This window comes from Salvelinus alpinus, chromosome 20 (genome assembly GCF_045679555.1).
Source record: "Salvelinus alpinus chromosome 20, SLU_Salpinus.1, whole genome shotgun sequence".
Classification (NCBI taxonomy): Eukaryota; Metazoa; Chordata; class Actinopteri; order Salmoniformes; family Salmonidae; genus Salvelinus; species Salvelinus alpinus.
In genome coordinates, this window is record NC_092105.1 from 1,640,412 (window position 1) to 1,663,894 (window position 23,483).

The following is a 23,483-nucleotide window of genomic DNA, read 5'->3' on the forward strand; positions in this document are numbered from 1 at the left end:
TACGGTCAGAGGCTGAGCAGTTGCCATTCCAGGTGGTGATGTAACCCGTCAGGATGCTCTCGATGGTCCAGCTGTATAACTTTTTGAGGATCTGGGGACCCATGCCAAAACTTTTCAGTCTGCTGAGGAGGAAAAGGTGTTGTCGTGCCCTCTTCACGACTGTCTTGGTGTGCTTGGACCATGATAGTCCGTTGGTGATGTGGACACCAAGGAACTTGAAACTCTCGACCTGCTCCACTACAGCCCCGTCGATGTGAATGGGGGCCTGTTCGGCTCCTTTGTCTTGCTCACATTGAGGTAGAGGTTGTTGTCCTGGCACCACACTGCCAGGTCTCTGACTAAGTACACACCCTTGAGGGGCTCTCGTGTTGAGGATCAGCGTGGCAGATGTGTTGTTACCTACCCTTACCACCTGAGGGCAGCCCGTCAGGAAGTCCAGGATCCAGTTGCAGAGGGAGGTGTTTTGTCACAGGGTCCTTAGCTTAGTGATGAGCTTTGAGGGCACTATGGTGTTGAACGCTGAGATGTAGTCAATATGCGAATTGGACTGGGTCTAGGGTTTCCGGCATGATGTTGTTGATGTGAGCCATGACCAGCCTTTCAAAGCACTTCATGGTTACTGACGTGAGTGCTACGGGCGGGAATCATTTAGGCAGGATACCTTCGCTTTTCTGGGGACAGGGACTATGGTGGTCTGTTAGAAACATGCAGGTATTACAGACGCGGTCACGGAGAGGTTGAAAATGTCAGTGAAGACGTGGCTTTGCGAATGTTGACCTGTTTACAGGTCTTGCTCACATCGGCTACAGGGAGCGTGATCACACAGTCATCCGGAACAGCTAGGGCTCTCATGCATGCTTCAGTGTTTCTTTCCTCGAAGCCAGCATTAAAGGTATTTAGCTCGTCTGGTAGGCTCGCGTCACTGGGCAGCTCGCGGCTGGGTTTCCCTTTGTAGGCTGTAATAGTTTTCAAGCCCTGCCACATCCGACGAGCGTCACAGCCAGTGTAGTAGGATTCAATCTTAGTCCTGTATTGACTCTTTGCCTTTTTGATCGTTTGTCTGAGGGCATTGTGGGATTTCTTCTAAAGGTCTGGATTAGTGTCCCGCTCCATGAAAGTGGCAGCTCTAGCCTTTAGCTCGGTGCAGATGTTGCCTGTGTTCTATGACTTCTGGTTAGGATATGTACGTATGGTCACTGTGGGGATGACGTCGTCGATGCACTTATTGATGAAGCCAGTGACAGAGGTGGTTTCCTCCTTATCACGAGGTATTCTACCTCAGGAGAGCAATACCTCAAGACTTCCTTAATACTAGACACCAGCAGTCATTGACAAATAGACACCACCGCCCCTCATCTTTCCAGACGTAGCTGCTCTGTCCTGCCGATGAACGGTAAACCAGCTCTATATATCCATGGCGTTGTTCAGATATGGCTTCTATATTGTGATCACCACATCCGATGGATTTGGATACTGCTTTAAAGCAAATTTCTGCAGCATTAGTAAAGATGTGATCTATACATGTTGATGATTTCATTCCTGTGCTGTTTGTAACTACCCTGGTAGGTTGACTGATACTCTTACTACTAAATGATTTCATGAACCTTGTTTCTTAAGCTACATTTGTTAATGTACAGAAAGTTAATCTTCTCTCTTCATGTAGTGTTATCTCTCTTGTTGTGATGTGTGTTTGGTCCTATATTTATATTGTATGTATTTATTTATTTTATTTTAATCCCAGGCCCCCGTCCCTGCAGGAGGACTTTTGCCTTTTGGTAGGCCGTCATTGTAAATAAAAATGTGTTCTTTAACTGACTTGCCTGGTTAAATAAAGGTTACATAAAAATCTAAAATATTTGTAGCCCTTTTCTGGGATGCTTGCTTGTTTTCATTGCTTCACTGGAAAGCTTAGCAGAAGTAGACATGCTCATGTTATTTATGTTAGTGCAGGGCACACCGTCTCAGTGCTAACAGTATAACTCTGGTTCATAGGCACATGATTACTGCATTCAATAGCTGTGGGATCAGCAGAGGCATTCAGGGCAGTAAGAGTGACATACAGTAAATTTGGCTACTTACATTGTGTCTACCAACGCCCCTGGGATAATGTACAGTTGCTGAAGCCTTCTCAGATCAAATCAAATGTATTTATATAGCCCTTCTTAGATCAGCTGATATCTCAAAGTGCTGTACAGAAACCCAGCCTAAAACCCCAAACAGCAAGCAATGCAGGTGTAGAAGCACGGTGGCTAGGAAAAACTCCCTAGAAAGGCCAAAACCTAGGAAGAAACCTAGAGAGGAACCAGGCTATGAAGGGTGGCCAGTCCTCTTCTGGCTGTGCCGGGTGCAGATTATAACAGAACATGGCCAAGATGTTCAAATGTTCATAAATGACCAGCAGGGTCAAATAATAATAATCACAGTAGTTGTCGAGGGTGCAACAGGTCAGCACCTCAGGAATAAATGTCAGTTGGCTTTTCATAGCCAATCATTGATAACTCAGCAACACAATGGTGGGGATTAACTGAGCTGAGCTTGGGTCATTGATAAGTCATTGTCTCAACGCAGCCTTATAATACTGTGAAAGGACCCAGGAACCGAAAGGATTTGGGTGGTTCCCATCTTTTCTTATAGAACGAGCTTTGCTTCCAGAAGGTATCAGAATTGTCAATAAATGTTACACCCACAGAGCTGAAATAGTCTGGTAGCCAGTTATGGAGGGCTAAAAGTCTGCTGAAACGTTCAATGCCACGAATTAGGGAGGACAGATATTATGGGGCATTTGTTGGTGTCAATCAGTTCTTTAAAATCCATCCTCAGCTGTTCTGAGCTGCCCTTCATAATGTAATTGAAATCCCTCATGAACTATGATAGACTCAATTTCCTGATGCTGGTTTATAATGTCTGGGAGCAGCTTATTGATGTCCTGATGCTGGTTTATAATGTTTGGGAGCAGCTTATTGATGTCCTGATGCAGGTTTATAATGTTTGGGAGCAGCTTATTGATGTCCTGATGCTGGTTTATAATGTTTGGGAGCAGCTTATTGATGTCCTGATGCTGGTTTATAATGTTTGGGAGCAGCTTATTGATGTCCTGATGCAGGTTTATAATGTTTGGGAGCAGCTTATTGATGTCCTGATGCTGGTTTATCATGTTTGGGAGCAGATTATTGATGTCCTGATGCTGGTTTATAATGTTTGGGAGCAGATTATTGATGTCCTGATGCAGGTTTATAATGTTTGGGAGCAGCTTATTGATGTCCTGATGCTGGTTTATAATGTTTGGGAGCAGCTTATTGATGTCCTGATGCTGGTTTATAATGTTTGGGAGCAGCTTATTGATGTCCTGATGCAGGTTTATAATGTTTGGGAGCAGCTTATTGATGTCCTGATGCTGGTTTATCATGTTTGGGAGCAGATTATTGATGTCCTGATGCTGGTTTATAATGTTTGGGAGCAGATTATTGATGTCCTGATGCAGGTTTATAATGTTTGGGAGCAGATTATTGATGTCCTGATGCAGGTTTATAATGTTTGGGAGCAGCTTATTGATGTCCTGATGCAGGTTTATAATGTTTGGGAGCAGATTATTGATGTCCTGTAGTCGTGCTCCTGGAGAGCACAACGTTTTTACTCCAGAGACTGAGACATTTCTCACCGTTGAACTGAACATACAATGGCCGGAGAAGGGAATTGATAAATCCGGGCATTTCTACCCTCACACAATTCGGTGAACCACGAGAAGCAGGAAAGCATGCGCCCGCTGCATCTGGCGACACGTCCAGACCTCCCAGAGCAGGCAGTGCCCCGTCAGATCCAGAGAGAGGAGACAAACTCAACGACGAAGCCACTGCTGGAGTCAGCGTAGTTGGAGTCAGCACCGTCGTCGCAGTCCCAGTAATGAAGGCAGATCAGGCACCAGTGAAGTTATTCCTTATGTCAATCTGCCACGAACCTCTCGGAGTCACTCCCGTCCACTTAGCAGCAGGACCAGCTCTGATTGAAACATTCTTCTTTCTGTTCTCCATCCACTTCACTACAGGACGGAGGAGGAGAAGCAGACGGGGATTTTATTCTGATAGGGACGGATGACAAGGCAGGGAAACATCCATCAGGCCCGAGCGGCGTCCAGCCATAGGAGTTGAGAAGAAGAAGATTCCAATGTGTGATTTCCCCATAAGTTTGAACAGAATTTAGATGTGTTTGCTAAGCATAGCCACCTCCTTCCTGTAAACCTCCACTGCGTTGGATCTCCAGATTGTAAATTCTGGACCAAGGACTCCTTGTACAAGATTCTGATGGAAGCTCAGCAAAAGTAAGAACAATTTATACTGTTCCGGACAAGAGCGTAATAAACAGCGCTGGAAAAGTTTGTTCGCTATTCCAGGGGAAGCGAGTTCCATTGCAACCTAGCTAGCTAGCTACAGCTTGCTAGCTGGTAGCAGGTGTTGACACAAACACTTATGAACAAAATAAATAAAACTAAGTAGAACAAAGTAAATCTTCGGAAACAAAATGCTGAAGCAACAGGTTGAGGAGCAGGAGTTATCCGAGTTTGTGACAGGAAATGACGCGGACAGGAAATGTGAGAGCACGGTGATTAGCTGGGCCTGGCTCCCAAGTGGGTGCACTTATGCCCGGTCATTTGAAATCCATAGATTAGAGCCTAATGCATTTATTTCAATAGACTGATTTCCTTCTATGAACTATAACTCGTTAAAATCTTTGAAATTGTTGCATGTTGCGTTTTGTTCAGTATAAGTCGACCAATAGAGGCCAAGTGTTTGAGTGCATGCATCATTCAAAGGTCTAGAACACGTGTCCAACTCATTCCACGGAGGGCCGAGTGTCTGCGGGTTTCCACTCCTCCCTTGTACTTGATTGATGAAATAAGGTCACTAATTAGTAAGGAACTCCTCTCACCTGGTTGTCTAGGTCACTAATTAGTAAGGAACTCCCCTCACCTGGTTGTCTAGGTCACTAATTAGTAAGGAACTCCTCTCACCTGGTTGTCTAGGTCACTAATTAGTAAGGAACTCCCCTCACCTGGTTGTCTAGGTCACTAATTAGTAAGGAACTCCTCTCACCTGGTTGTCTAGGTCACTAATTAGTAAGGAACTCCTCTCACCTGGTTGTCTAGGTCACTAATTAGTAAGGAACTCCCCTCACCTGGTTGTCTAGGTCACTAATTAGTAAGGAACTCCCCTCACCTGGTTGTCTAGGTCACTAATTAGTAAGGAACTCCCCTCACCTGGTTGTCTAGGTCACTAATTAGTAAGGAACTCCCCTCACCTGGTTGTCTAGGTCACTAATTAGTAAGGAACTCCCCTCACCTGGTTGTCTAGGTCACTAATTAGTAAGGAACTCCCCTCACCTGGTTGTCTAGGTCACTAATTAGTAAGGAACTCCCCTCACCTGGTTGTCTAGGTCACTAATTAGTAAGGAACTCCCCTCACCTGGTTGTCTAGGTCACTAATTCGTAAGGAACTCCCCTCACCTGGTTGTCTAGGTCACTAATTAGTAAGGAACTCCCCTCACCTGGTTGTCTAGGTCACTAATTAGTAAGGAACTCCCCTCACCTGGTTGTCTAGGTCACTAATTAGTAAGGAACTCCCCTCACCTGGTTGTCTAGGTCACTAATTCGTAAGGAACTCCCCTCACCTGGTTGTCTAGGTCACTAATTAGTAAGGAACTCCCCTCACCTGGTTGTCTAGGTCACTAATTAGTAAGGAACTTAATTGAATGTAAAAACCAAAAACGAGCAGACACGAGGCCCTCCGTGGAAGGAGTTTGACAGCCCTGCTCTAGATGGTCAGGTAGATACTGTACCTGTCGTCAGGGTATATCAACACAGGCCTCCCAACCTCCTGATGTGCAGCCTGGAATATACAAAAAGATGATCAGTTATGTTGAAATTGTTGAGACTAGTCCAGGGGGTGTCCTAGTACATCAAGCTGCCTCACGCTACAGAAACAGGAGAGGCCCCTGCCCTATGGGCCGTTCTGGCTGCCTCACGCTACAGAAACAGGAGATAGGCACCAGCCCTATGGGCCGTTCTGGCTGCCTCACACTACAGAAACAGGAGAGGCCCCTGCCCTATGGGCCGCTCTGACTGTCTCACGCTACAGAAACAGGAGAGGCCCCTGCCCTATGGGCCGTTCTGGCTGCCTCACACTACAGAAACAAGAGATAGGCCCCTGCCCTATGGGCCGTTCTGGCTGCCTCACGCTACAGAAACAGGAGACAGGCTCCTGCCCTATGGGCCGTTCTGGCTGCCTCACGCTACAGAAACAGGAGATAGGCCCCTGCCCTATGGGCCGTTCTGACTGTCTCACGCTACAGAAACAGGAGATAGGCTCCTGCCCTATGGGCAGTTCTGGCTGCCTCATCCTACAGAAACAGGAGACAGGCTCCTGCCCTATGGGCCGTTCTGGCTGCCTCACGCTACAGAAACAGGAGATATACTCCTGCCCTATGGGCCGTTCTGGCTGCCTCACGCTACAGAAACAGGAGATATACTCCTGCCCTATGGGCCGTTCTGGCGGCCTCACGCTACAGAAACAGGAGATAGACTCCTGCCCTATGGGCCGTTCTGGCTGCCTCACGCTACAGAAACAGGAGATATACTCCTGCCCTATGGGCCGTTCTGGCGGCCTCACGCTACAGAAACAGGAGATAGGCTCCTGCCCTATGGGCCGTTCTGGCGGCCTCACGCTACAGAAACAGGAGATAGGCTCTTGCCCTATGGGCCAATCTGACTGCCTCACGCTACAGAAACAGGAGATAGCCCCCTGCCCTATGGGCCGTTCTAGCTCGGACATGGCTTACTTATAGTGAAACCAAACGCTTTTGACAAAATGGTATTCCGACAGAAAAAGGCTATTCGTTTCTGTTATCACCTGTCCGTGAGGTGTATCTCCAGGGAGCTGTCTTGTACTCTCTACCCGCCAAAGAGACTCCTGCTGCTCCAAACCTTTTAGAAACAACAATAACAACAACAAACAAACAACTAGATCATTTAAATGTTGACCTGTTGTTCTTGATTGATGACATTACATGACATAATGAATGGATGCTACCACCACTGATGGGTAACAGTTCAATAGAAGAGCGTTACTCTGACATGCTGTGTACACCAACTGTGTGACGTCTCCTGTGGTTTAAACAACAACGGCTCAAAAGAAGGTCACAAGCGTGGGCGCATGGCCAGGGTTGTGGGTTCGATTCCCGGAGTCACCCATATGTAAAATGTATGCGCAAATAACTGCAAGTCGCTTTGGATAAAAGCATCTTCTAAATGGTGTACATTATTATAATAAGAAACTGTGTGGTTAAATAAAGGTTTCGTAGTTAAATAAAGGTTCCAGAACGTAACAGGAAAACAAGGAAGGGGTAACTTGATTTTCATGCTTCCTGAAGAACACGTTTGCACTATAGGGGTAGAACGTTGGTAGAAGGTAGAAAGTAGAAAGGTAGAAGAGGTAGAGGACCCAGAGGTAGAAAGTTGTACAAGAGGGATTTGATGAGCCTCTCTCATTACAATGGGTTATACTGGTTTCTTCCCAAATCGCACCATGTTCATTATATAGCGCACAACCTTCTGGGGCCCTGTACTGTGTAGAGTACATAGTCATACCATGTTTGGCGGGATCCCGTATCCTCATGACGTCTCTACCTCACACCAATACATCACAGGGAGTGTCTTCTAAAACCTAGCAGCACTTCCTTTCTCTAAAATACCTCCCGTTAACTCACAGGTGCGTCCCAATAATATCTCGTTCCTCTCTCTCTGAAGTGTGTCTTACTAAAGCTCAGACTGTTGTCCCTCTCCTTCAGTACTAACCTTCCCCTGTTGTCCCTGTCCTTCATTACTAACCTTCCCACTGTTGGCCCTGTCCCTCAGTACTAACCTTCCCACTGTTGTCCCTGTCCTTCAGTACTAACCTTCCCACTGTTGTCCCTGTCCTTCATTACTAACCTTCCCACTGTTGTCCCTGTCCTTCATTACTAACCTTCCCACTGTTGTCCCTGTCCTTCATTACTAACCTTCCCACTGTTGTCCCTGTCCCTCAGTACTAACCTTCCCACTGTTGTCCCTGTCCTTCAGTACTAACCTTCCCACTGTTGTCCCTGTCCCTCAGTACTAACCTTCCCACTGTTGTCCCTGTCCTTCAGTACTAACCTTCCCACTGTTGTCCCTGTCCTTCAGTACTAACCTTCCCACTGTTGTCCCTGTCCTTCATTACTAACTGTCCCACTGTTGTCCCTGTCCTTCAGTACTAACCTTCCCCTGTTGTCCCTGTCCCTCAGTACTAACCTTCCCACTGTTGTCCCTGTCCTTCAGTACTAACCTTCTCCTGTTGTCCCTGTCCCTCAGTACTAACCTTCCCACTGTTGTCCCTGTCCTTCAGTACTAACCTTCCCACTGTTGTCCCTCTCCTTCAGTACTAACCTTCCCACTGTTGTCCCTGTCCTTCAGTACTAACCTTCCCACTGTTGTCCCTCTCCTTCAGTACTAACCTTCCCACTGTTGTCCCTGTCCTTCAGTACTAACCTTCCCACTGTTGTCCCTGTCCTTCAGTACTAACCTTCCCACTGTTGTCCCTCTCCTTCAGTACTAAGCTTCCCACTGTTGTCCCTCTCCTTCAGTACTAAGCTTCCCACTGTTGTCCCTCTCCTTCAGTACTAACCTTCCCACTGGTGTCCCTCTCCTTCAGTACTAACCTTCCCCTGTTGTCCCTGTCCCTCAGTACTAACCTTCCCACTGGTGTCCCTCTCCTTCAGTACTAACCTTCCCACTGTTGTCCCTGTCCTTCAGTACTAACCTTCCCACTGGTGTCCCTCTCCTTCAGTACTAACCTTCCCACTGTTGTCCCTGTCCTTCAGTACTAACCTTCCCCTGTTGTCCCTGTCCCTCAGTACTAACCTTCCCACTGTTGTCCCTGTCCTTCAGTACTAACCTTCCCCTGTTGTCCCTGTCCCTCAGTACTAACCTTCCCACTGTTGTCCCTGTCCTTCAGTACTAACCTTCCCCTGTTGTCCCTGTCCCTCAGTACTAACCTTCCCACTGTTGTCCCTGTCCCTCAGTACTAACCTTCCCACTGTTGTCCCTGTCCCTCATTACTAACCTTCCCACTGTTGTCCCTCTCCTTCAGTACTAACCTTCCCACTGTTGTCCCTGTCCTTCAGTACTAACCTTCCCACTGTTGTCCCTCTCCTTCAGTACTAACCTTCCCCTGTTGTCCCTGTCCCTCAGTACTAACCTTCCCACTGTTGTCCCTCTCCTTCAGTACTAACCTTCCCACTGTTGTCCCTGTCCTTCAGTACTAACCTTCCCACTGTTGTCCCTGTCCTTCAGTACTAACCTTCCCACTGTTGTCCCTCTCCTTCAGTACTAAGCTTCCCACTGTTGTCCCTCTCCTTCAGTACTAAGCTTCCCACTGTTGTCCCTCTCCTTCAGTACTAACCTTCCCACTGGTGTCCCTCTCCTTCAGTACTAACCTTCCCCTGTTGTCCCTGTCCCTCAGTACTAACCTTCCCACTGGTGTCCCTCTCCTTCAGTACTAACCTTCCCACTGTTGTCCCTGTCCTTCAGTACTAACCTTCCCACTGGTGTCCCTCTCCTTCAGTACTAACCTTCCCACTGTTGTCCCTGTCCTTCAGTACTAACCTTCCCACTGGTGTCCCTCTCCTTCAGTACTAACCTTCCCCTGTTGTCCCTGTCCTTCATTACTAACCTTCCCACTGTTGTCCCTGTCCTTCAGTACTAACCTTCCCACTGTTGTCCCTGTCCTTCAGTACTAACCTTCCCACTGTTGTCCCTGTCCCTCAGTACTAACCTTCCCACTGTTGTCCCTGTCCTTCAGTACTAACCTTCCCACTGTTGTCCCTGTCCCTCAGTACTAACCTTCCCACTGTTGTCCCTGTCCCTCAGTACTAACCTTCCCACTGTTGTCCCTGTCCCTCAGTACTAACCTTCCCACTGTTGTCCCTGTCCCTCAGTACTAACCTTCCCACTATTGTCCCTGTCCTTCATTACTAACCTTCCCACTGTTGTCCCTGTCCTTCATTACTAACCTTCCCACTGTTGTCCCTGTCCCTCAGTACTAACCTTCCCACTGTTGTCCCTGTCCCTCAGTACTAACCTTCCCACTGTTGTCCCTGTCCCTCAGTACTAACCTTCCCACTGTTGTCCCTGTCCCTCAGTACTAACCTTCCCACTATTGTCCCTGTCCTTCAGTACTAACCTTCCCACTGTTGTCCCTCTCCTTCAGTACTAACATTCCCACTGTTGTCCCTCTCCTTCATTACTAACCTTCCCACTGTTGTCCCTGTCCTTCATTACTAACTGTCCCACTGTTGTCCCTCTCCTTCATTACTAACCTTCCCACTGTTGTCCCTGTCCTTCAGTACTAACCTTCCCACTGTTGTCCCTCTCCTTCAGTACTAACCTTCCCACTGTTGTCCCTGTCCCTCAGTACTAACCTTCCCACTGTTGTCCCTGTCCCTCAGTACTAACCTTCCCACTGTTGTCCCTGTCCCTCATTACTAACCTTCCTACTGTTGTCCCTGTCCCTCATTACTAACCTTCCCACTGTTGTTCCTGTCCCTCAGTACTAACCTTCCCACTGTTGTCCCTGTCCTTCATTACTAACCTTCCCACTGTTGTCCCTGTCCCTCAGTACTAACCTTCCCACTGTTGTCCCTGTCCTTCATTACTAACCTTCCCACTGTTGTCCCTCTCCTTCAGTACTAACCTTCCCACTGTTGTCCCTGTCCTTCATTACTAACCTTCCCACTGTTGTCCCTGTCCCTCAGTACTAACCTTCCCACTGTTGTCCCTCTCCCTCAGTACTAACCTTCCCACTGTTGTCCCTGTCCTTCATTACTAACCTTCCCACTGTTGTCCCTGTCCCTCAGTACTAACCTTCCCACTGTTGTCCCTGTCCTTCAGTACTAACCTTCCCACTGTTGTCCCTCTCCTTCATTACTAACCTTCCCACTGTTGTCCCTGTCCCTCAGTACTAACCTTCCCACTGTTGTCCCTCTCCTTCAGTACTAACCTTCCCACTGTTGTCCCTGTCCTTCATTACTAACCTTCCCACTGTTGTCCCTGTCCCTCAGTACTAACCTTCCCACTGTTGTCCCTCTCCTTCATTACTAACCTTCCCACTGTTGTCCCTGTCCTTCATTACTAACCTTCCCACTGTTGTCCCTCTCCTTCATTACTAACCTTCCCACTGTTGTCCCTCTCCTTCATTACTAACCTTCCCACTGTTGTCCCTCTCCTTCAGTACTAACCTTCCTACTGTTGTCCCTGTCCCTCAGTACTAACCTTCCCACTGTTGTCCCTCTCCTTCAGTACTAACCTTCCCACTGTTGTCCCTGTCCCTCATTACTAACCTTCCCACTGTTGTCCCTGTCCTTCATTACTAACCTTCCCACTGTTGTCCCTGTCCCTCAGTACTAACCTTCCCACTGTTGTCCCTGTCCTTCATTACTAATCTTCCCACTGTTGTCCCTGTCCCTCAGTACTAACCTTCCCACTGTTGTCCCTGTCCTTCATTACTAACCTTCCCACTGTTGTCCCTCTCCTTCATTACTAACCTTCCCACTGTTGTCCCTGTCCCTCAGTACTAACTTTCCCACTGTTGTCCCTGTCCCTCAGTACTAACCTTCCCACTGTTGTCCCTGTCCTTCATTACTAACCTTCCCACTGTTGTCCCTCTCCTTCATTACTAACCTTCCCACTGTTGTCCCTGTCCCTCATTACTAACCTTCCCACTGTTGTCCCTGTCCTTCATTACTAACCTTCCCACTGTTGTCCCTGTCCCTCAGTACTAACCTTCCCACTGTTGTCCCTGTCCTTCATTACTATCCTTCCCACTGTTGTCCCTGTCCCTCAGTACTAACCTTCCCACTGTTGTCCCTGTCCCTCAGTACTAACCTTCCCACTGTTGTCCCTGTCCTTCATTACTAACCTTCCCACTGTTGTCCCTGTCCCTCAGTACTAACCTTCCCCTGTTGTCCCTCTCCTTCATTACTAACCTTCCCACTGTTGTCCCTGTCCTTCAGTACTAACCTTCCCACTGTTGTCCCTGTCCTTCATTACTAACCTTCCCACTGTTGTCCCTGTCCCTCAGTACTAACCTTCCCCTGTTGTCCCTCTCCTTCATTACTATCCTTCCCACTGTTGTCCCTGTCCCTCAGTACTAACCTTCCCACTGTTGTCCCTGTCCTTCATTACTAACCTTCCCACTGTTGTCCCTGTCCCTCAGTACTAACCTTCCCCTGTTGTCCCTCTCCTTCATTACTAACCTTCCCACTGTTGTCCCTGTCCCTCAGTACTAACCTTCCCACTGTTGTCCCTGTCCCTCAGTACTAACCTTCCCACTGTTGTCCCTGTCCTTCATTACTAACCTTCCCACTGTTGTCCCTGTCCTTCATTACTAACTGTCCCACTGTTGTCCCTCTCCTTCATTACTAACTGTCCCACTGTTTTCCCTCTCCTTCATTACTAACCTTCCCACTATTGTCCCTGTCCTTCAGTACTAACCCTCCCACTGTTGTCCCTGTACTTCAGTACTAACCTTCCCACTGTTGTCCCTGTCCTTCATTACTAACTGTCCCACTGTTGTCCCTCTCCTTCAGTACTAACCTTCCCACTGTTGTCCCTGTTCTTCATTACTAACTGTCCCACTGTTGTCCCTCTCCTTCATTACTAACCTTCCCACTGTTGACCCTGTCCTTCAGTACTAACCTTCCCACTGTTGTCCCTGTCCCTCAGTACTAACCTTCCCACTGTTGTCCCTGTCCTTCATTACTAACCTTCCCACTGTTGTCCCTGTCCTTCATTACTAACCTTCCCCTGTTGTCCCTCTCCTTCATTACTAACCTTAACCCTAACCTGGTGGGAGTTTCCACCATAAAGCATTGGAATGGTGGAGGCATGGGCTAGTTAAAGTTTTCACCGTGTTTGTTCCCTTCATTCACCTCAATCCCTTTAAAATCAGTGAAGGGAAGTGACCAAGTACACACTTTTGGACGAAGGATAGCTAATTGGGGCAGTATGTTGGTCAGCATGCTGAGTTTACCTGATGCTGGATGAGATAGGTCTCTTGTGTAGCAGTTCACCTCTGGTATAGGTGGTAAAGGAACTTGAGGTTGCCTGTAGGGATTGTGGGATACTGCCTGGCCAGGCCTGGGGATGCAAAGGCCACCTGTAGCTGGAGTGGGGCATGGGGTCTTGACATGGCCCCTACACAGCTCTGGATCATCTGGTTAAACAGGGGCAAGCGAAGGACAGGAAAAGTATCTATTTCTCAGTGAAATACTCACAGCTCTGGATCATCTGGTTAAACAGGGGCAAGCGAAGGACAGGAAAAGTCTCTATTTCTCAGTGAAATACTCACAGCTCTGGATCATCTGGTTAAACAGGGGCAAGCGAAGGACAGGAAAAGTCTCTATTTCTCAGTGAAATACTCACAGCTCTGGATCATCTGGTTAAACAGGGGCAAGCGAAGGACAGGAAAAGTCTCTATTTCTCAGTGAAATACTCACAGCTCTGGATCATCTGGTTAAACAGGGGCAAGTGAAGGACAGGAAAAGTCTCTATTTCTCAGTGAAATACTCACAGCTCTGGATCATCTGGTTAAACAGGGGCAAGCGAAGGACAGGAAAAGTCTCTATTTCTCAGTGAAATACTCACAGCTCTGGATCATCTGGTTAAACAGAGGCAAGCGAAGGACAGGAAAAGTCTCTATTTCTCAGTGAAATACTCACAGCTCTGGATCATCTGGTTAAACAGAGGCAAGCGAAGGACAGGAAAAGTCTCTATTTCTCAGTGAAATACTCACAGCTCTGGATCATCTGGTTAAACAGGGGCAAGCGAAGGACAGGAAAAGTCTCTATTTCTCAGTGAAATACTCATAGAGATGCAGAGACCGTCTTTTTTTCTGACTTTCATCTCAACTGCCATTATTGACAGAAGGTGGACATACAGACACGTTTCATGTTCCCCTGTTATGCCTGTTACCTTTGACCTTTGGCCTGTCCTGCGTGTTACCTGTAAGCTGCTCCAGGTGGGGGGGCGCTACCTGGCGGTTCCAGGTAGACCTGAAGGGAGTCCAACCCTTGGTGGGGTGTCTGGGGTAGGAGGGCTTGATGGGAGGATAGTAGGTCTCATGACTGGAGGGGAGGGGGAGGACAGGCTGGTGGGTGTCTTTGCCTTCTTCTTCCTCACGAAGCTGAGGGAGAGACAGAGACAAACCATTATTAATGAGAATCATAACAGATGCATCATAACAAATACTACAACACCTTAGATACTTCCCAGTGTAGGAAAGGGGCTTTAACAATATGTTTAGCCTGTCAGAGGTAAAAATGAACTACAGACAGAAAGCTGCTATATATGGGCGTGTCCTGCCATAGTTCAAATATAGCTTGTTTCTGAATGGGTGAGTTATTTAATTACATTTTTATTTCACCTTTATTTAACCAGGTAGGCCAGTGTCACGCCCTGACCTTAGAGAGCCTTTTTATGTCTCTCTTTTGGTTTGGTCAGGGTGTGATTTGGGTGGGCATTCTATGTTCTTTATTTCTAGGTTTTGTATTTCTTTTTTTCTGGCCGAGTGTGGTTCCCAATCAGAGGCAGCTGTCTATCGTTGTCTCTGATTGGGGATCATACTTAGGCAGCCCTTTCCCTCCTTCTGTGTGGGATCTTGTTCTTTGTTTTTGTGCAGGTAGTTTGCACATTGAAGCTCTTCGGTCGGCGTATTCTTTATTGTTTTGCCCTTTCAAAGATTCACTTTGTTATTAAATTATGTGGAACTCAAAGAACACTGCGCCTTGGTCTCTTCCTTCCGACGACACCCGTTACAGCCAGTTGAGAACAAGATAAAGCAAAGCAGTGCGACACAAACAACACAGAGTTACACATGAACATAAACAAACATACAGTCATTAACACAACAGAAAAAGTATATATACAGTCTGTGCAAATTAAGTAAGATAATGGGGAGGTAAGGCAATAAACAGGCCATAGTGGTGGAATAATAACAATTTACCAATTAAACACTGGAGTGATAGATGAGCAGAAGACAAATGTGCAAGTAGAGATACTGTGGTGCAAAGGAGCAAAAAAATAAATAACAATATGGGGATGAGGTAATTGGATGGGATATTTACAGATGGGCTGTGTACAGGTACAGTGATCAGTAAGCTGCTCTGACAGCTGATGCTTAAAGTTAGTGAGGGAGATATGAGTCTCCAGCTTCAGTGATTTTTGCAATTCGTTCCAGTCACTGGCAGCAGAGAACTAGTCGGGAAAGGTGATCAAATGAGGAGTTGGCTTTGGGGATGACCAGTGAAATATACCTGCTGGAGCGCGTGCTACGGGTGGATGTTGCTATGGTGACCAGTGAGCTGAGATAAGGCGGGGCTTTATCTAGCAAAGACTTATAGATGACCTGGAGCCAGTGGGTTTGGGGATGAATATGAAGTGATGGCCAGCCAACGAGAGCATACAGGTCGCAGTGGTGGGTAGTATATGGGGCTTTGGTGACAAAACGGATGGCACTGTGATAGACCGCATCCAATTTGCTGAGTAGAGTGTTGGAGGATATTTTGTAAATGACATCGCCGAAGTCAAGGATCGGTAGGATAGTCAGTTTTACGAGGGTATGTTTGGCAGCATAAGTGAAGGATGCTTTGTTGCGAAATAGGAAGCCGATTCTAGATTTAATTTTGGATTGGAGATGCTTAATATGAGTCTGGAAGGAGAGTTTACAGTCTAACCAGACACCTAGGTATTTATAGTTGTCCACATATTCTAAGTCAGAACCGTCCAGAGTAGTGATGCTGGACGTGCGGGCGGGTGCGGGCAGCGAACGGTTGAAGAGCATGCATTTAGTTTTATTAGCGTTTAAGAGCAGTTGGAGGCCACGGAAGGAGTGTTGTAGGGCATTGAAGCTCGTCTGGAGGTTAGTTAACACAGTGTCCAAAGAAGGGCCAGAGGTATACAGAATGGTGTCGTCTGCGTAGAGGTGGGTCAGGGAATCACCAGCCACAACAGTACACTGTTACAGTACACCCAGATAGGAAATGGCTACTTCTTCATTACTCAAAGGAAAAACACCAACCAATTTCTAAAGACTGTTGACATCTAGTGGAAGCGATAGGAACTGCAAGCATATTTCTATTAAAACAGGCTTGTCATAGGAAACCAATAGAAAACAGATTGACCTCAACAAAAAAAGAATCGCTGGATGGATTGGGCTCGGGGTTTCGCCTGCCAAATCAGTTATGTTATTTACAGATATTATTTAAACAGTTTTAGAAACTTCAGAGTGTTTTCTATCCAAATCTACTAATAATATACATATCCTAGCTTCTGGGCCCGAGTAGCAGGCAGTTTACTTCGGGCACGCTTTTCATCCGGACGTGACAATACCGCCCCCTAGCCCAAAGAAGTTTTAAAATGTCCTTCTTTTATAAGATTCAATTTGTTCTGCTATGAAACCTATATAATATTCTGTCCAAACTTATATAATATTCTGCCCATATGAACACATTTATTTTAGGCCATAGAAAAAATAGCTATGTTGTTTCACATTCTTTAATAAAATAATCTTATACAGAAACAGGCAAGAGGCTGTCCAGCTGCCTTCACCGTTTCCCCGCGAAATAGGCCTACAAGGAAACTCTACATATCTCTATGACGTTGAGTGCGGGAAGAGGTCTGTGTACGGAGTAGTACCTTCCACAAAAAGATTAGCTCTACAAAAAACACACCTAATTGTCTGATTTAACCCTCAGGGTGCAGATATAAACCCAAAGATTTGAGGACAATCCTCAGCATGTATAATCTCATCAGTTTATTCATGTGGGTCTCTTCTCTTTTCAAGTCTAGCCATTCCACGTCAGCTACATACACACAGATATCTCTAAACCTGTCCCACTACGACCGTCAGCTAGATACACACAGATATCTCTAAACCTGTCCCACTACGCCCGTCAGCTACATACACACAGATATCTCTAAACCTGTCCCACTACGACCGTCAGCTACATATACACACAGATATCTCTAAACCTGTCCCACTACGACCATCAGCTACATACACACAGATATCTCTAAACCTGTCCCACTACGACCATCAGCTACATACACACAGATATCTCTAAACCTGTCCCACTACGACCGTCAGCTACATACACACAGATATCTCTAAACCTGTCCCACTAGTACAATTTTACAATCAGTCACTTCCCTTTACAGATTCTAATTTCACAAATATGTTAGCAAAACGGGGTGAGAGATAGTGAGAGAGAGAGAGAAAGAGAGGGAGAGAGAGAGAAGGAGAGAGAGGAGAGAGAGAGAGAGAGGGGGGGGAGAGAGAGAGAGAGAGACAGAGAGAGAGAGAGACAGAGAGAGAGAGAGAGAGAGAGAGAGAGAGAGAGAGAGAGAGGGATAATGCATGACTGTATTATTTTACCAGGCCCAGGTATTGCACCATAGTGCACTATGTAAAGAATAATGAGCCATTTGGGATTGTAAGACATGAATGGGACTATGGGTTGTGGGTTAAACACTGGTCAGTATGACAATGGGACTATGGGTTGTGGGTTAAACACTGGTCAGTATGACAATGGGACTATGGGTTGTGGGTTAAACACTGGTCAGTATGACAATGGGACTATGGTTGAACTCTGTCTGGTTCCTTATGAGAAGAGCTCAGTGGAAATTAGTAGAGAACCTCTTTATGTGTGAGTTCCAACAATGATTCCGTTTGAATTGATGAAGGACAATGTGAAACGAAATGATCCAAGCCAGCACAGAACGTTTCTGGTTGGCCCTACAGTGTGAATCAGGCACCAGACGTCTCCTATTGGCTGAGCTCCACCTGCTTGTTGCCCCAAACTCTTCCTATTGGCTGAGCTCTACCTGCTTTTTCCCATAAGCCAGTATGGCTCCCGTCAGGTCCCGCAGAGTGTTCAGCTGGAGCTCCACTTCCTGTCTGGAATGTTGGGAGGCCTGCCTCTTCCTGATGTCCTCTGACCCCGAGGGGCACGATGACAGAAACGATGACGTCATGGCCATTTCCTGGTAGTATAGGAAGAGAGGTCCCTGTCTTGTGCTATAGGTTTTAGGAAGCCCTGTCTCCACGCCGCCCAGCAGACGGCCACTCTTAGATAAGCGGAGCAGGGAGGGCTGAGACTTCCAATCATAGTAGTCCTATGTAGAAATAAAACATGTGTAATGTCAACATTTTATCATAACTACCACATTTTCCCCATTTCATTGTTATTTGAGTCTTCAATCAATTCATCAAAACACTTTAAAGGGTAACACTTTAATTAAAGCCTGCAGATATAATGCTTTATAACGTGCTATAACTTGCTTTCTGACTGAATCAAGTGTAAAAGGACCTGACATTTACCTTAGGTTCGAAGTAGACTTCCAGGCGTCCATCTTGACTGCCCAGCTGTGCCTGGACAACATGACCACAGCCTCGACTCAGTAGCGATAGAGCAATATCCTTCATGACTAAAATCCTGCTGCTTCTTAAAACACTAAGGAATAACAGTTAGATACTGTCCTCTCAGTCAAATCCTGCTCCGGATACTGTCCTCTCAGACAAATCCTGCTCCTGATACTGTCCTCTCAGACAAATCCTGCTCCTGATACTGTCCTCTCAGAAACAAGTCCTGCTCCTGATCCTGTCCTCTCAGACAAATCCTGCTCCTGATACTGTCCTCTCAGAAACAAGTCCTGCTCCTGATCCTGTCCTCTCAGACAAGTCCTGCTCCAGACACTGTCCTCTCAGACAAATCCTGCTCCTGATACTGTCCTCTCAGACAAGTCCTGCTCCAGACACTGTCCTCTCAGAAACAAGTCCTGCTCCAGATACTGTCCTCAGGAGAGCAGTTTCATTCCCTGTCTCTATAAAACAAACAAAAAATTGTGTGTAATTTTACAAAAAAGAACACTAAATCGCACATTTCAAAGCATAAAAACTTAAAGGAAAAGTATCTCTTACAGGAGCTTTGTACCATTCCGCTGTGGCAGTAAAATAGAACTGACTGAATTTGTTAACTGGTGAATGTGAGTCGTCAAAAGCGAATAGCCTCTCTGCCCCTCTGTGTCTGTCCGTAATGCTTGTGGTTGCCGAGTTGCTGTTGCTAAGTGTTGCTAGGTTCTCTAGAGTTTCTCTCTGTACAGGCAGAGCTCAGCCACTGAGTTGCTGTTGCCGTGGTTGCAACTTATTACCCCCTCCCTTCCTGTCTGTCCAACAGCCCTCACCACCTTCACCCATCCTCAAACAGTAACACAACAAAGGAGAGACCCAGGCATCTGAAATGGAGCCCTATTCCCTAGGTAGTGCACTACTTGAAGCTCTGGTCATAAGTAGTGCACTACTTGAAGCTCTGGTTATAAGTAGTGCACTACTTGAAGCTCTGGTCATAAGTAGTGCACTATAGAGAAAAGGGGGCCATATTCGATCTAGGTTCACGACAGGCAGATTACCCTCAACACGGGGGCCCCACAGGAATGTGTATTTAGTCCCATTTAACCCACGACTGAGGCCGAGCATGACTCCGACACCATGCTCCAAGTCTGCTGACAACACGACGGTGCAGTGGAACGGGTCCGAGAGCTTCAAGTTCCTACGGTGTCCAGATCACTAAGGATTTAAAATGGTCCACACACATGCTCACAGTCATGAAGAAATCACGACAGCGCCTCTTCCCCCTCAGGAGGATGAAAGATTTTGGCATGGACCTTCAAATCCTCAAAAAGTTCTACAGCTGCACCATTGAGAGCATCTTGACTGGCTGCATCACCGCCTGGTATGGCAACTGCACTGCCCTCCACCGCATGGTGCTACAGAGGATGGTGTGGAAGTTGTGATGATGAAATAATATATTGCTACAATAATAACAAAGCTTATAAAGCAATAGAATGATAAGTCTGACCAGACTAGATTATATCAATAGAATGGTAAATCTGACCAGTCTAGCTTATATCAATAGAATGGTAAATCTGACCAGTCTAGATTATATCAATAGAATGGTAAATCTGACCAGTCTAGATTATATCAATAGAATGGTAAATCTGACCAGTCTAGATTATATCAATAGAATGGTAAATCTGACCAGTCTAGATTATATCAATAGAATGGTAAATCTGACCAATCTAGATTATATCAATAGAATGGTAAATCTGACCAGTCTAGATTATATCAATAGAATGGTAAATCTGACCAGTCTAGATTATATCAATAGAATGGTAAATCTGACCAGTCTAGATTATATCAATAGAATGGTAAATCTGACCAGACTAGATTATATCAATAGAATGGTAAATCTGACCAGACTAGATTATATCAATAGAATTGTAAGTCTGACCAGACTAGATTATATCAATAGAATGGTAAATCTGACCAGTCTAGATTATATCAATAGAATGGTAAATCTGACCAGTCTAGATTATATCAATAGAATGGTAAATCTGACCAGTCTAGATTATATCAATAGAATGGTAAATCTGACCAGACTAGATTATATCAATAGAATGGTAAATCTGACCAGTCTAGATTATATCAATAGAATGGTAAATCTGACCAGTCTAGATTATATCAATAGAATGGTAAATCTGACCAGACTAGATTATATCAATAGAATTGTAAATCTGACCAGTCTAGATTATATCAATATAATGGTAAATCTGACCAGTCTAGATTATATCAATAGAATGGTAAATCTGACCAGTCTAGATTATATCAATAGAATGGTAAATCTGACCAGTCTAGATTATATCAATAGAATGGTAAATCTGACCAGTCTAGATTATATAAATAGAATGGTAAATCTGACCAGACTAGATTATATCAATAGAATTGTAAGTCTGACCAGACTAGATTATATCAATAGATTGGTAAATCTGACCAGTCTAGATTATATCAATAGAATGGTAAATCTGACCAGACTAGATTATATCAATAGAATGGTAAGTCTGACCAGTCTAGATTATATCAATAGAATGGTAAATCTGACCAGTCTAGATTATATCAATAGAATGGTAAGTCTGACCAGTCTAGATTATATCAATAGAATGGTAAATCTGACCAGACTAGATTATATCAATAGAATGGTAAATCTGACCAGACTAGATTATATCAATAGAATGGTAAATCTGACCAGTCTAGATTATATCAATAGAATGGTAAATCTGACCAGTCTAGATTATATCAATAGAATGGTAAATCTGACCAGTCTAGATTATATCAATAGAATGGTAAATCTGACCAGTCTAGATTATATCAATAGAATGGTAAATCTGACCAGTCTAGATTATATCAATAGAATGGTAAATCTGACCAGTCTATATTATATCAATAGAATGGTAAGTCTGACCAGACTAGATTATATCAATAGAATGGTAAATCTGACCAGTCTAGATTATATCAATAGAATGGTAAATCTGACCAGTCTAGATTATATCAATAGAATGGTAAATCTGACCAGTCTAGATTATATCAATAGAATGGTAAATCTGACCAGTCTAGATTATATCAATAGAATGGTAAATCTGACCAGTCTAGATTATATCAATAGAATGGTAAATCTGACCAGTCTAGATTATATCAATAGAATGGTAAATCTGACCAGTCTAGATTATATCAATAGAATGGTAAATCTGACCAGTCTAGATTATATCAATAGAATGGTAAATCTGACCAGACTAGATTATATCAATAGAATGGTAAATCTGACCAGTAGATTATATCAATAGAATGGTAAATCTGACCAGTCTAGATTATATCAATAGAATGGTAAATCTGACCAGTCTAGATTATATCAATAGAATGGTAAATCTGACCAGACTAGATTATATCAATAGAATGGTAAATCTGACCAGACTAGATTATATCAATAGAATGGTAAGTCTGACCAGACTAGATTATATCAATAGAATTGTAAGTCTGACCAGACTAGATTATATCAATAGAATGGTAAATCTGACCAGTCTAGATTATATCAATAGAATTGTAAGTCTGACCAGTCTAGATTATATCAATAGAATGGTAAATCTGACCAGTCTAGATTATATCAATAGAATGGTAAGTCTGACCAGACTAGATTATATCAATAGAATGGTAAATCTGACAAAACTAGATTATATCAATAGAATGGTAAATCTGACCAGACTAGATTATATCAATAGAATGGTAAATCTGACCAGTCTAGATTATATCAATAGAAGGGTAAATTTGACCAGTCTAGATTATATCAATAGAATGGTAAATCTGACCAGTAGATTATATCAATAGAATGGTAAATCTGACCAGTCTAGATTATATCAATAGAATGGTAAATCTGACCAGTCTAGATTATATCAATAGAATGGTAAATCTGACCAGTCTAGATTATATCAATAGAATGGTAAGTCTGACCAGTCTAGATTATATCAATAGAATGGTAAATCTGACCAGTAGATTATATCAATAGAATGGTAAATCTGACCAGTCTAGATTATATCAATATAATGGTAAATCTGACCAGTCTAGATTATATCAATAGAATGGTAAATCTGACCAGTCTAGATTATATCAATAGAATGGTAAATCTGACCAGTCTAGATTATATCAATCAAACAGGGTTTATTAAAAATACACACTTACAAACAAATGTTTCAGTTGATTCAGTTTTTAAATTTTGTGATATGAAACTTTTAAGTTGCCTGAATTTGAAAATATCTACTTTGGTCAACCCAAAATTCTGTGATGGAAATAAATGTTTTTCCTACTGTATAATCTGGGTGGATTAGCTCTAATAATACATTTATATTTGTCCCCGACTCTATGCATACTTCCAGGACTCTACACACACTCATACTGACTCTATGCATACTTCCAGGACTCTACACACACTCACACTGACTCTATGCATACTTCCAGGACTCTACACACACTCACACTGACTCTATGCATACTTCCAGGACTCTACACACACTCATACTGACTCTATGCATACTACCAGGACTCTACACACACTCATACTGACTCTATGCATACTACCAGGACTCTACACACACTCATACTGACTCTATGCATACTACCAGGACTCTACACACACTCATACTGACTCTATGCATACTACCAGGACTCTACACACACTCATACTGACTCTATGCATACTACCAGGACTCTACACACACTCATACTGACTCTATGCATACTACCAGGACTCTACACACACTCACACTGACTCGACACACACACACTCACACTGACTCTATGCATACTACCAGGACTCTACACACACTCACACTGACTCTATGCATACTACCAGGACTCTACACACACTCACACTGACTCTATGCATACTACCAGGACTCTACACACACTCACACTGACTCTATGCATACTACCAGGACTCTACACACACTCATACTGACTCTATGCATACTTCCAGGACTC

At 44.7% G+C, this 23,483-nt stretch overlaps 1 protein-coding gene across 1 annotated transcript in view; it reads right to left on the reverse strand.

Annotated features, from left to right (window-relative positions):
- Positions 1-18,545, reverse strand: part of LOC139547258 (uncharacterized protein KIAA2012 homolog) — a 71,611-nt gene extending 53,066 nt beyond the window's left edge. Inside the window, exons 1-6 of the mRNA XM_071356317.1 lie at positions 18,441-18,545; positions 17,945-18,235; positions 14,066-14,246; positions 13,095-13,277; positions 6,900-6,973; positions 5,830-5,879 (exon numbers count right to left, since the gene is read on the reverse strand). Of these exons, the coding sequence (XP_071212418.1) occupies positions 5,830-5,879; positions 6,900-6,973; positions 13,095-13,277; positions 14,066-14,246; positions 17,945-18,235; positions 18,441-18,545 (884 nt within the window). The remainder of the gene's footprint in view (positions 1-5,829; positions 5,880-6,899; positions 6,974-13,094; positions 13,278-14,065; positions 14,247-17,944; positions 18,236-18,440) is intronic.
- Positions 18,546-23,483: the final 4,938 nt, after the last annotated feature.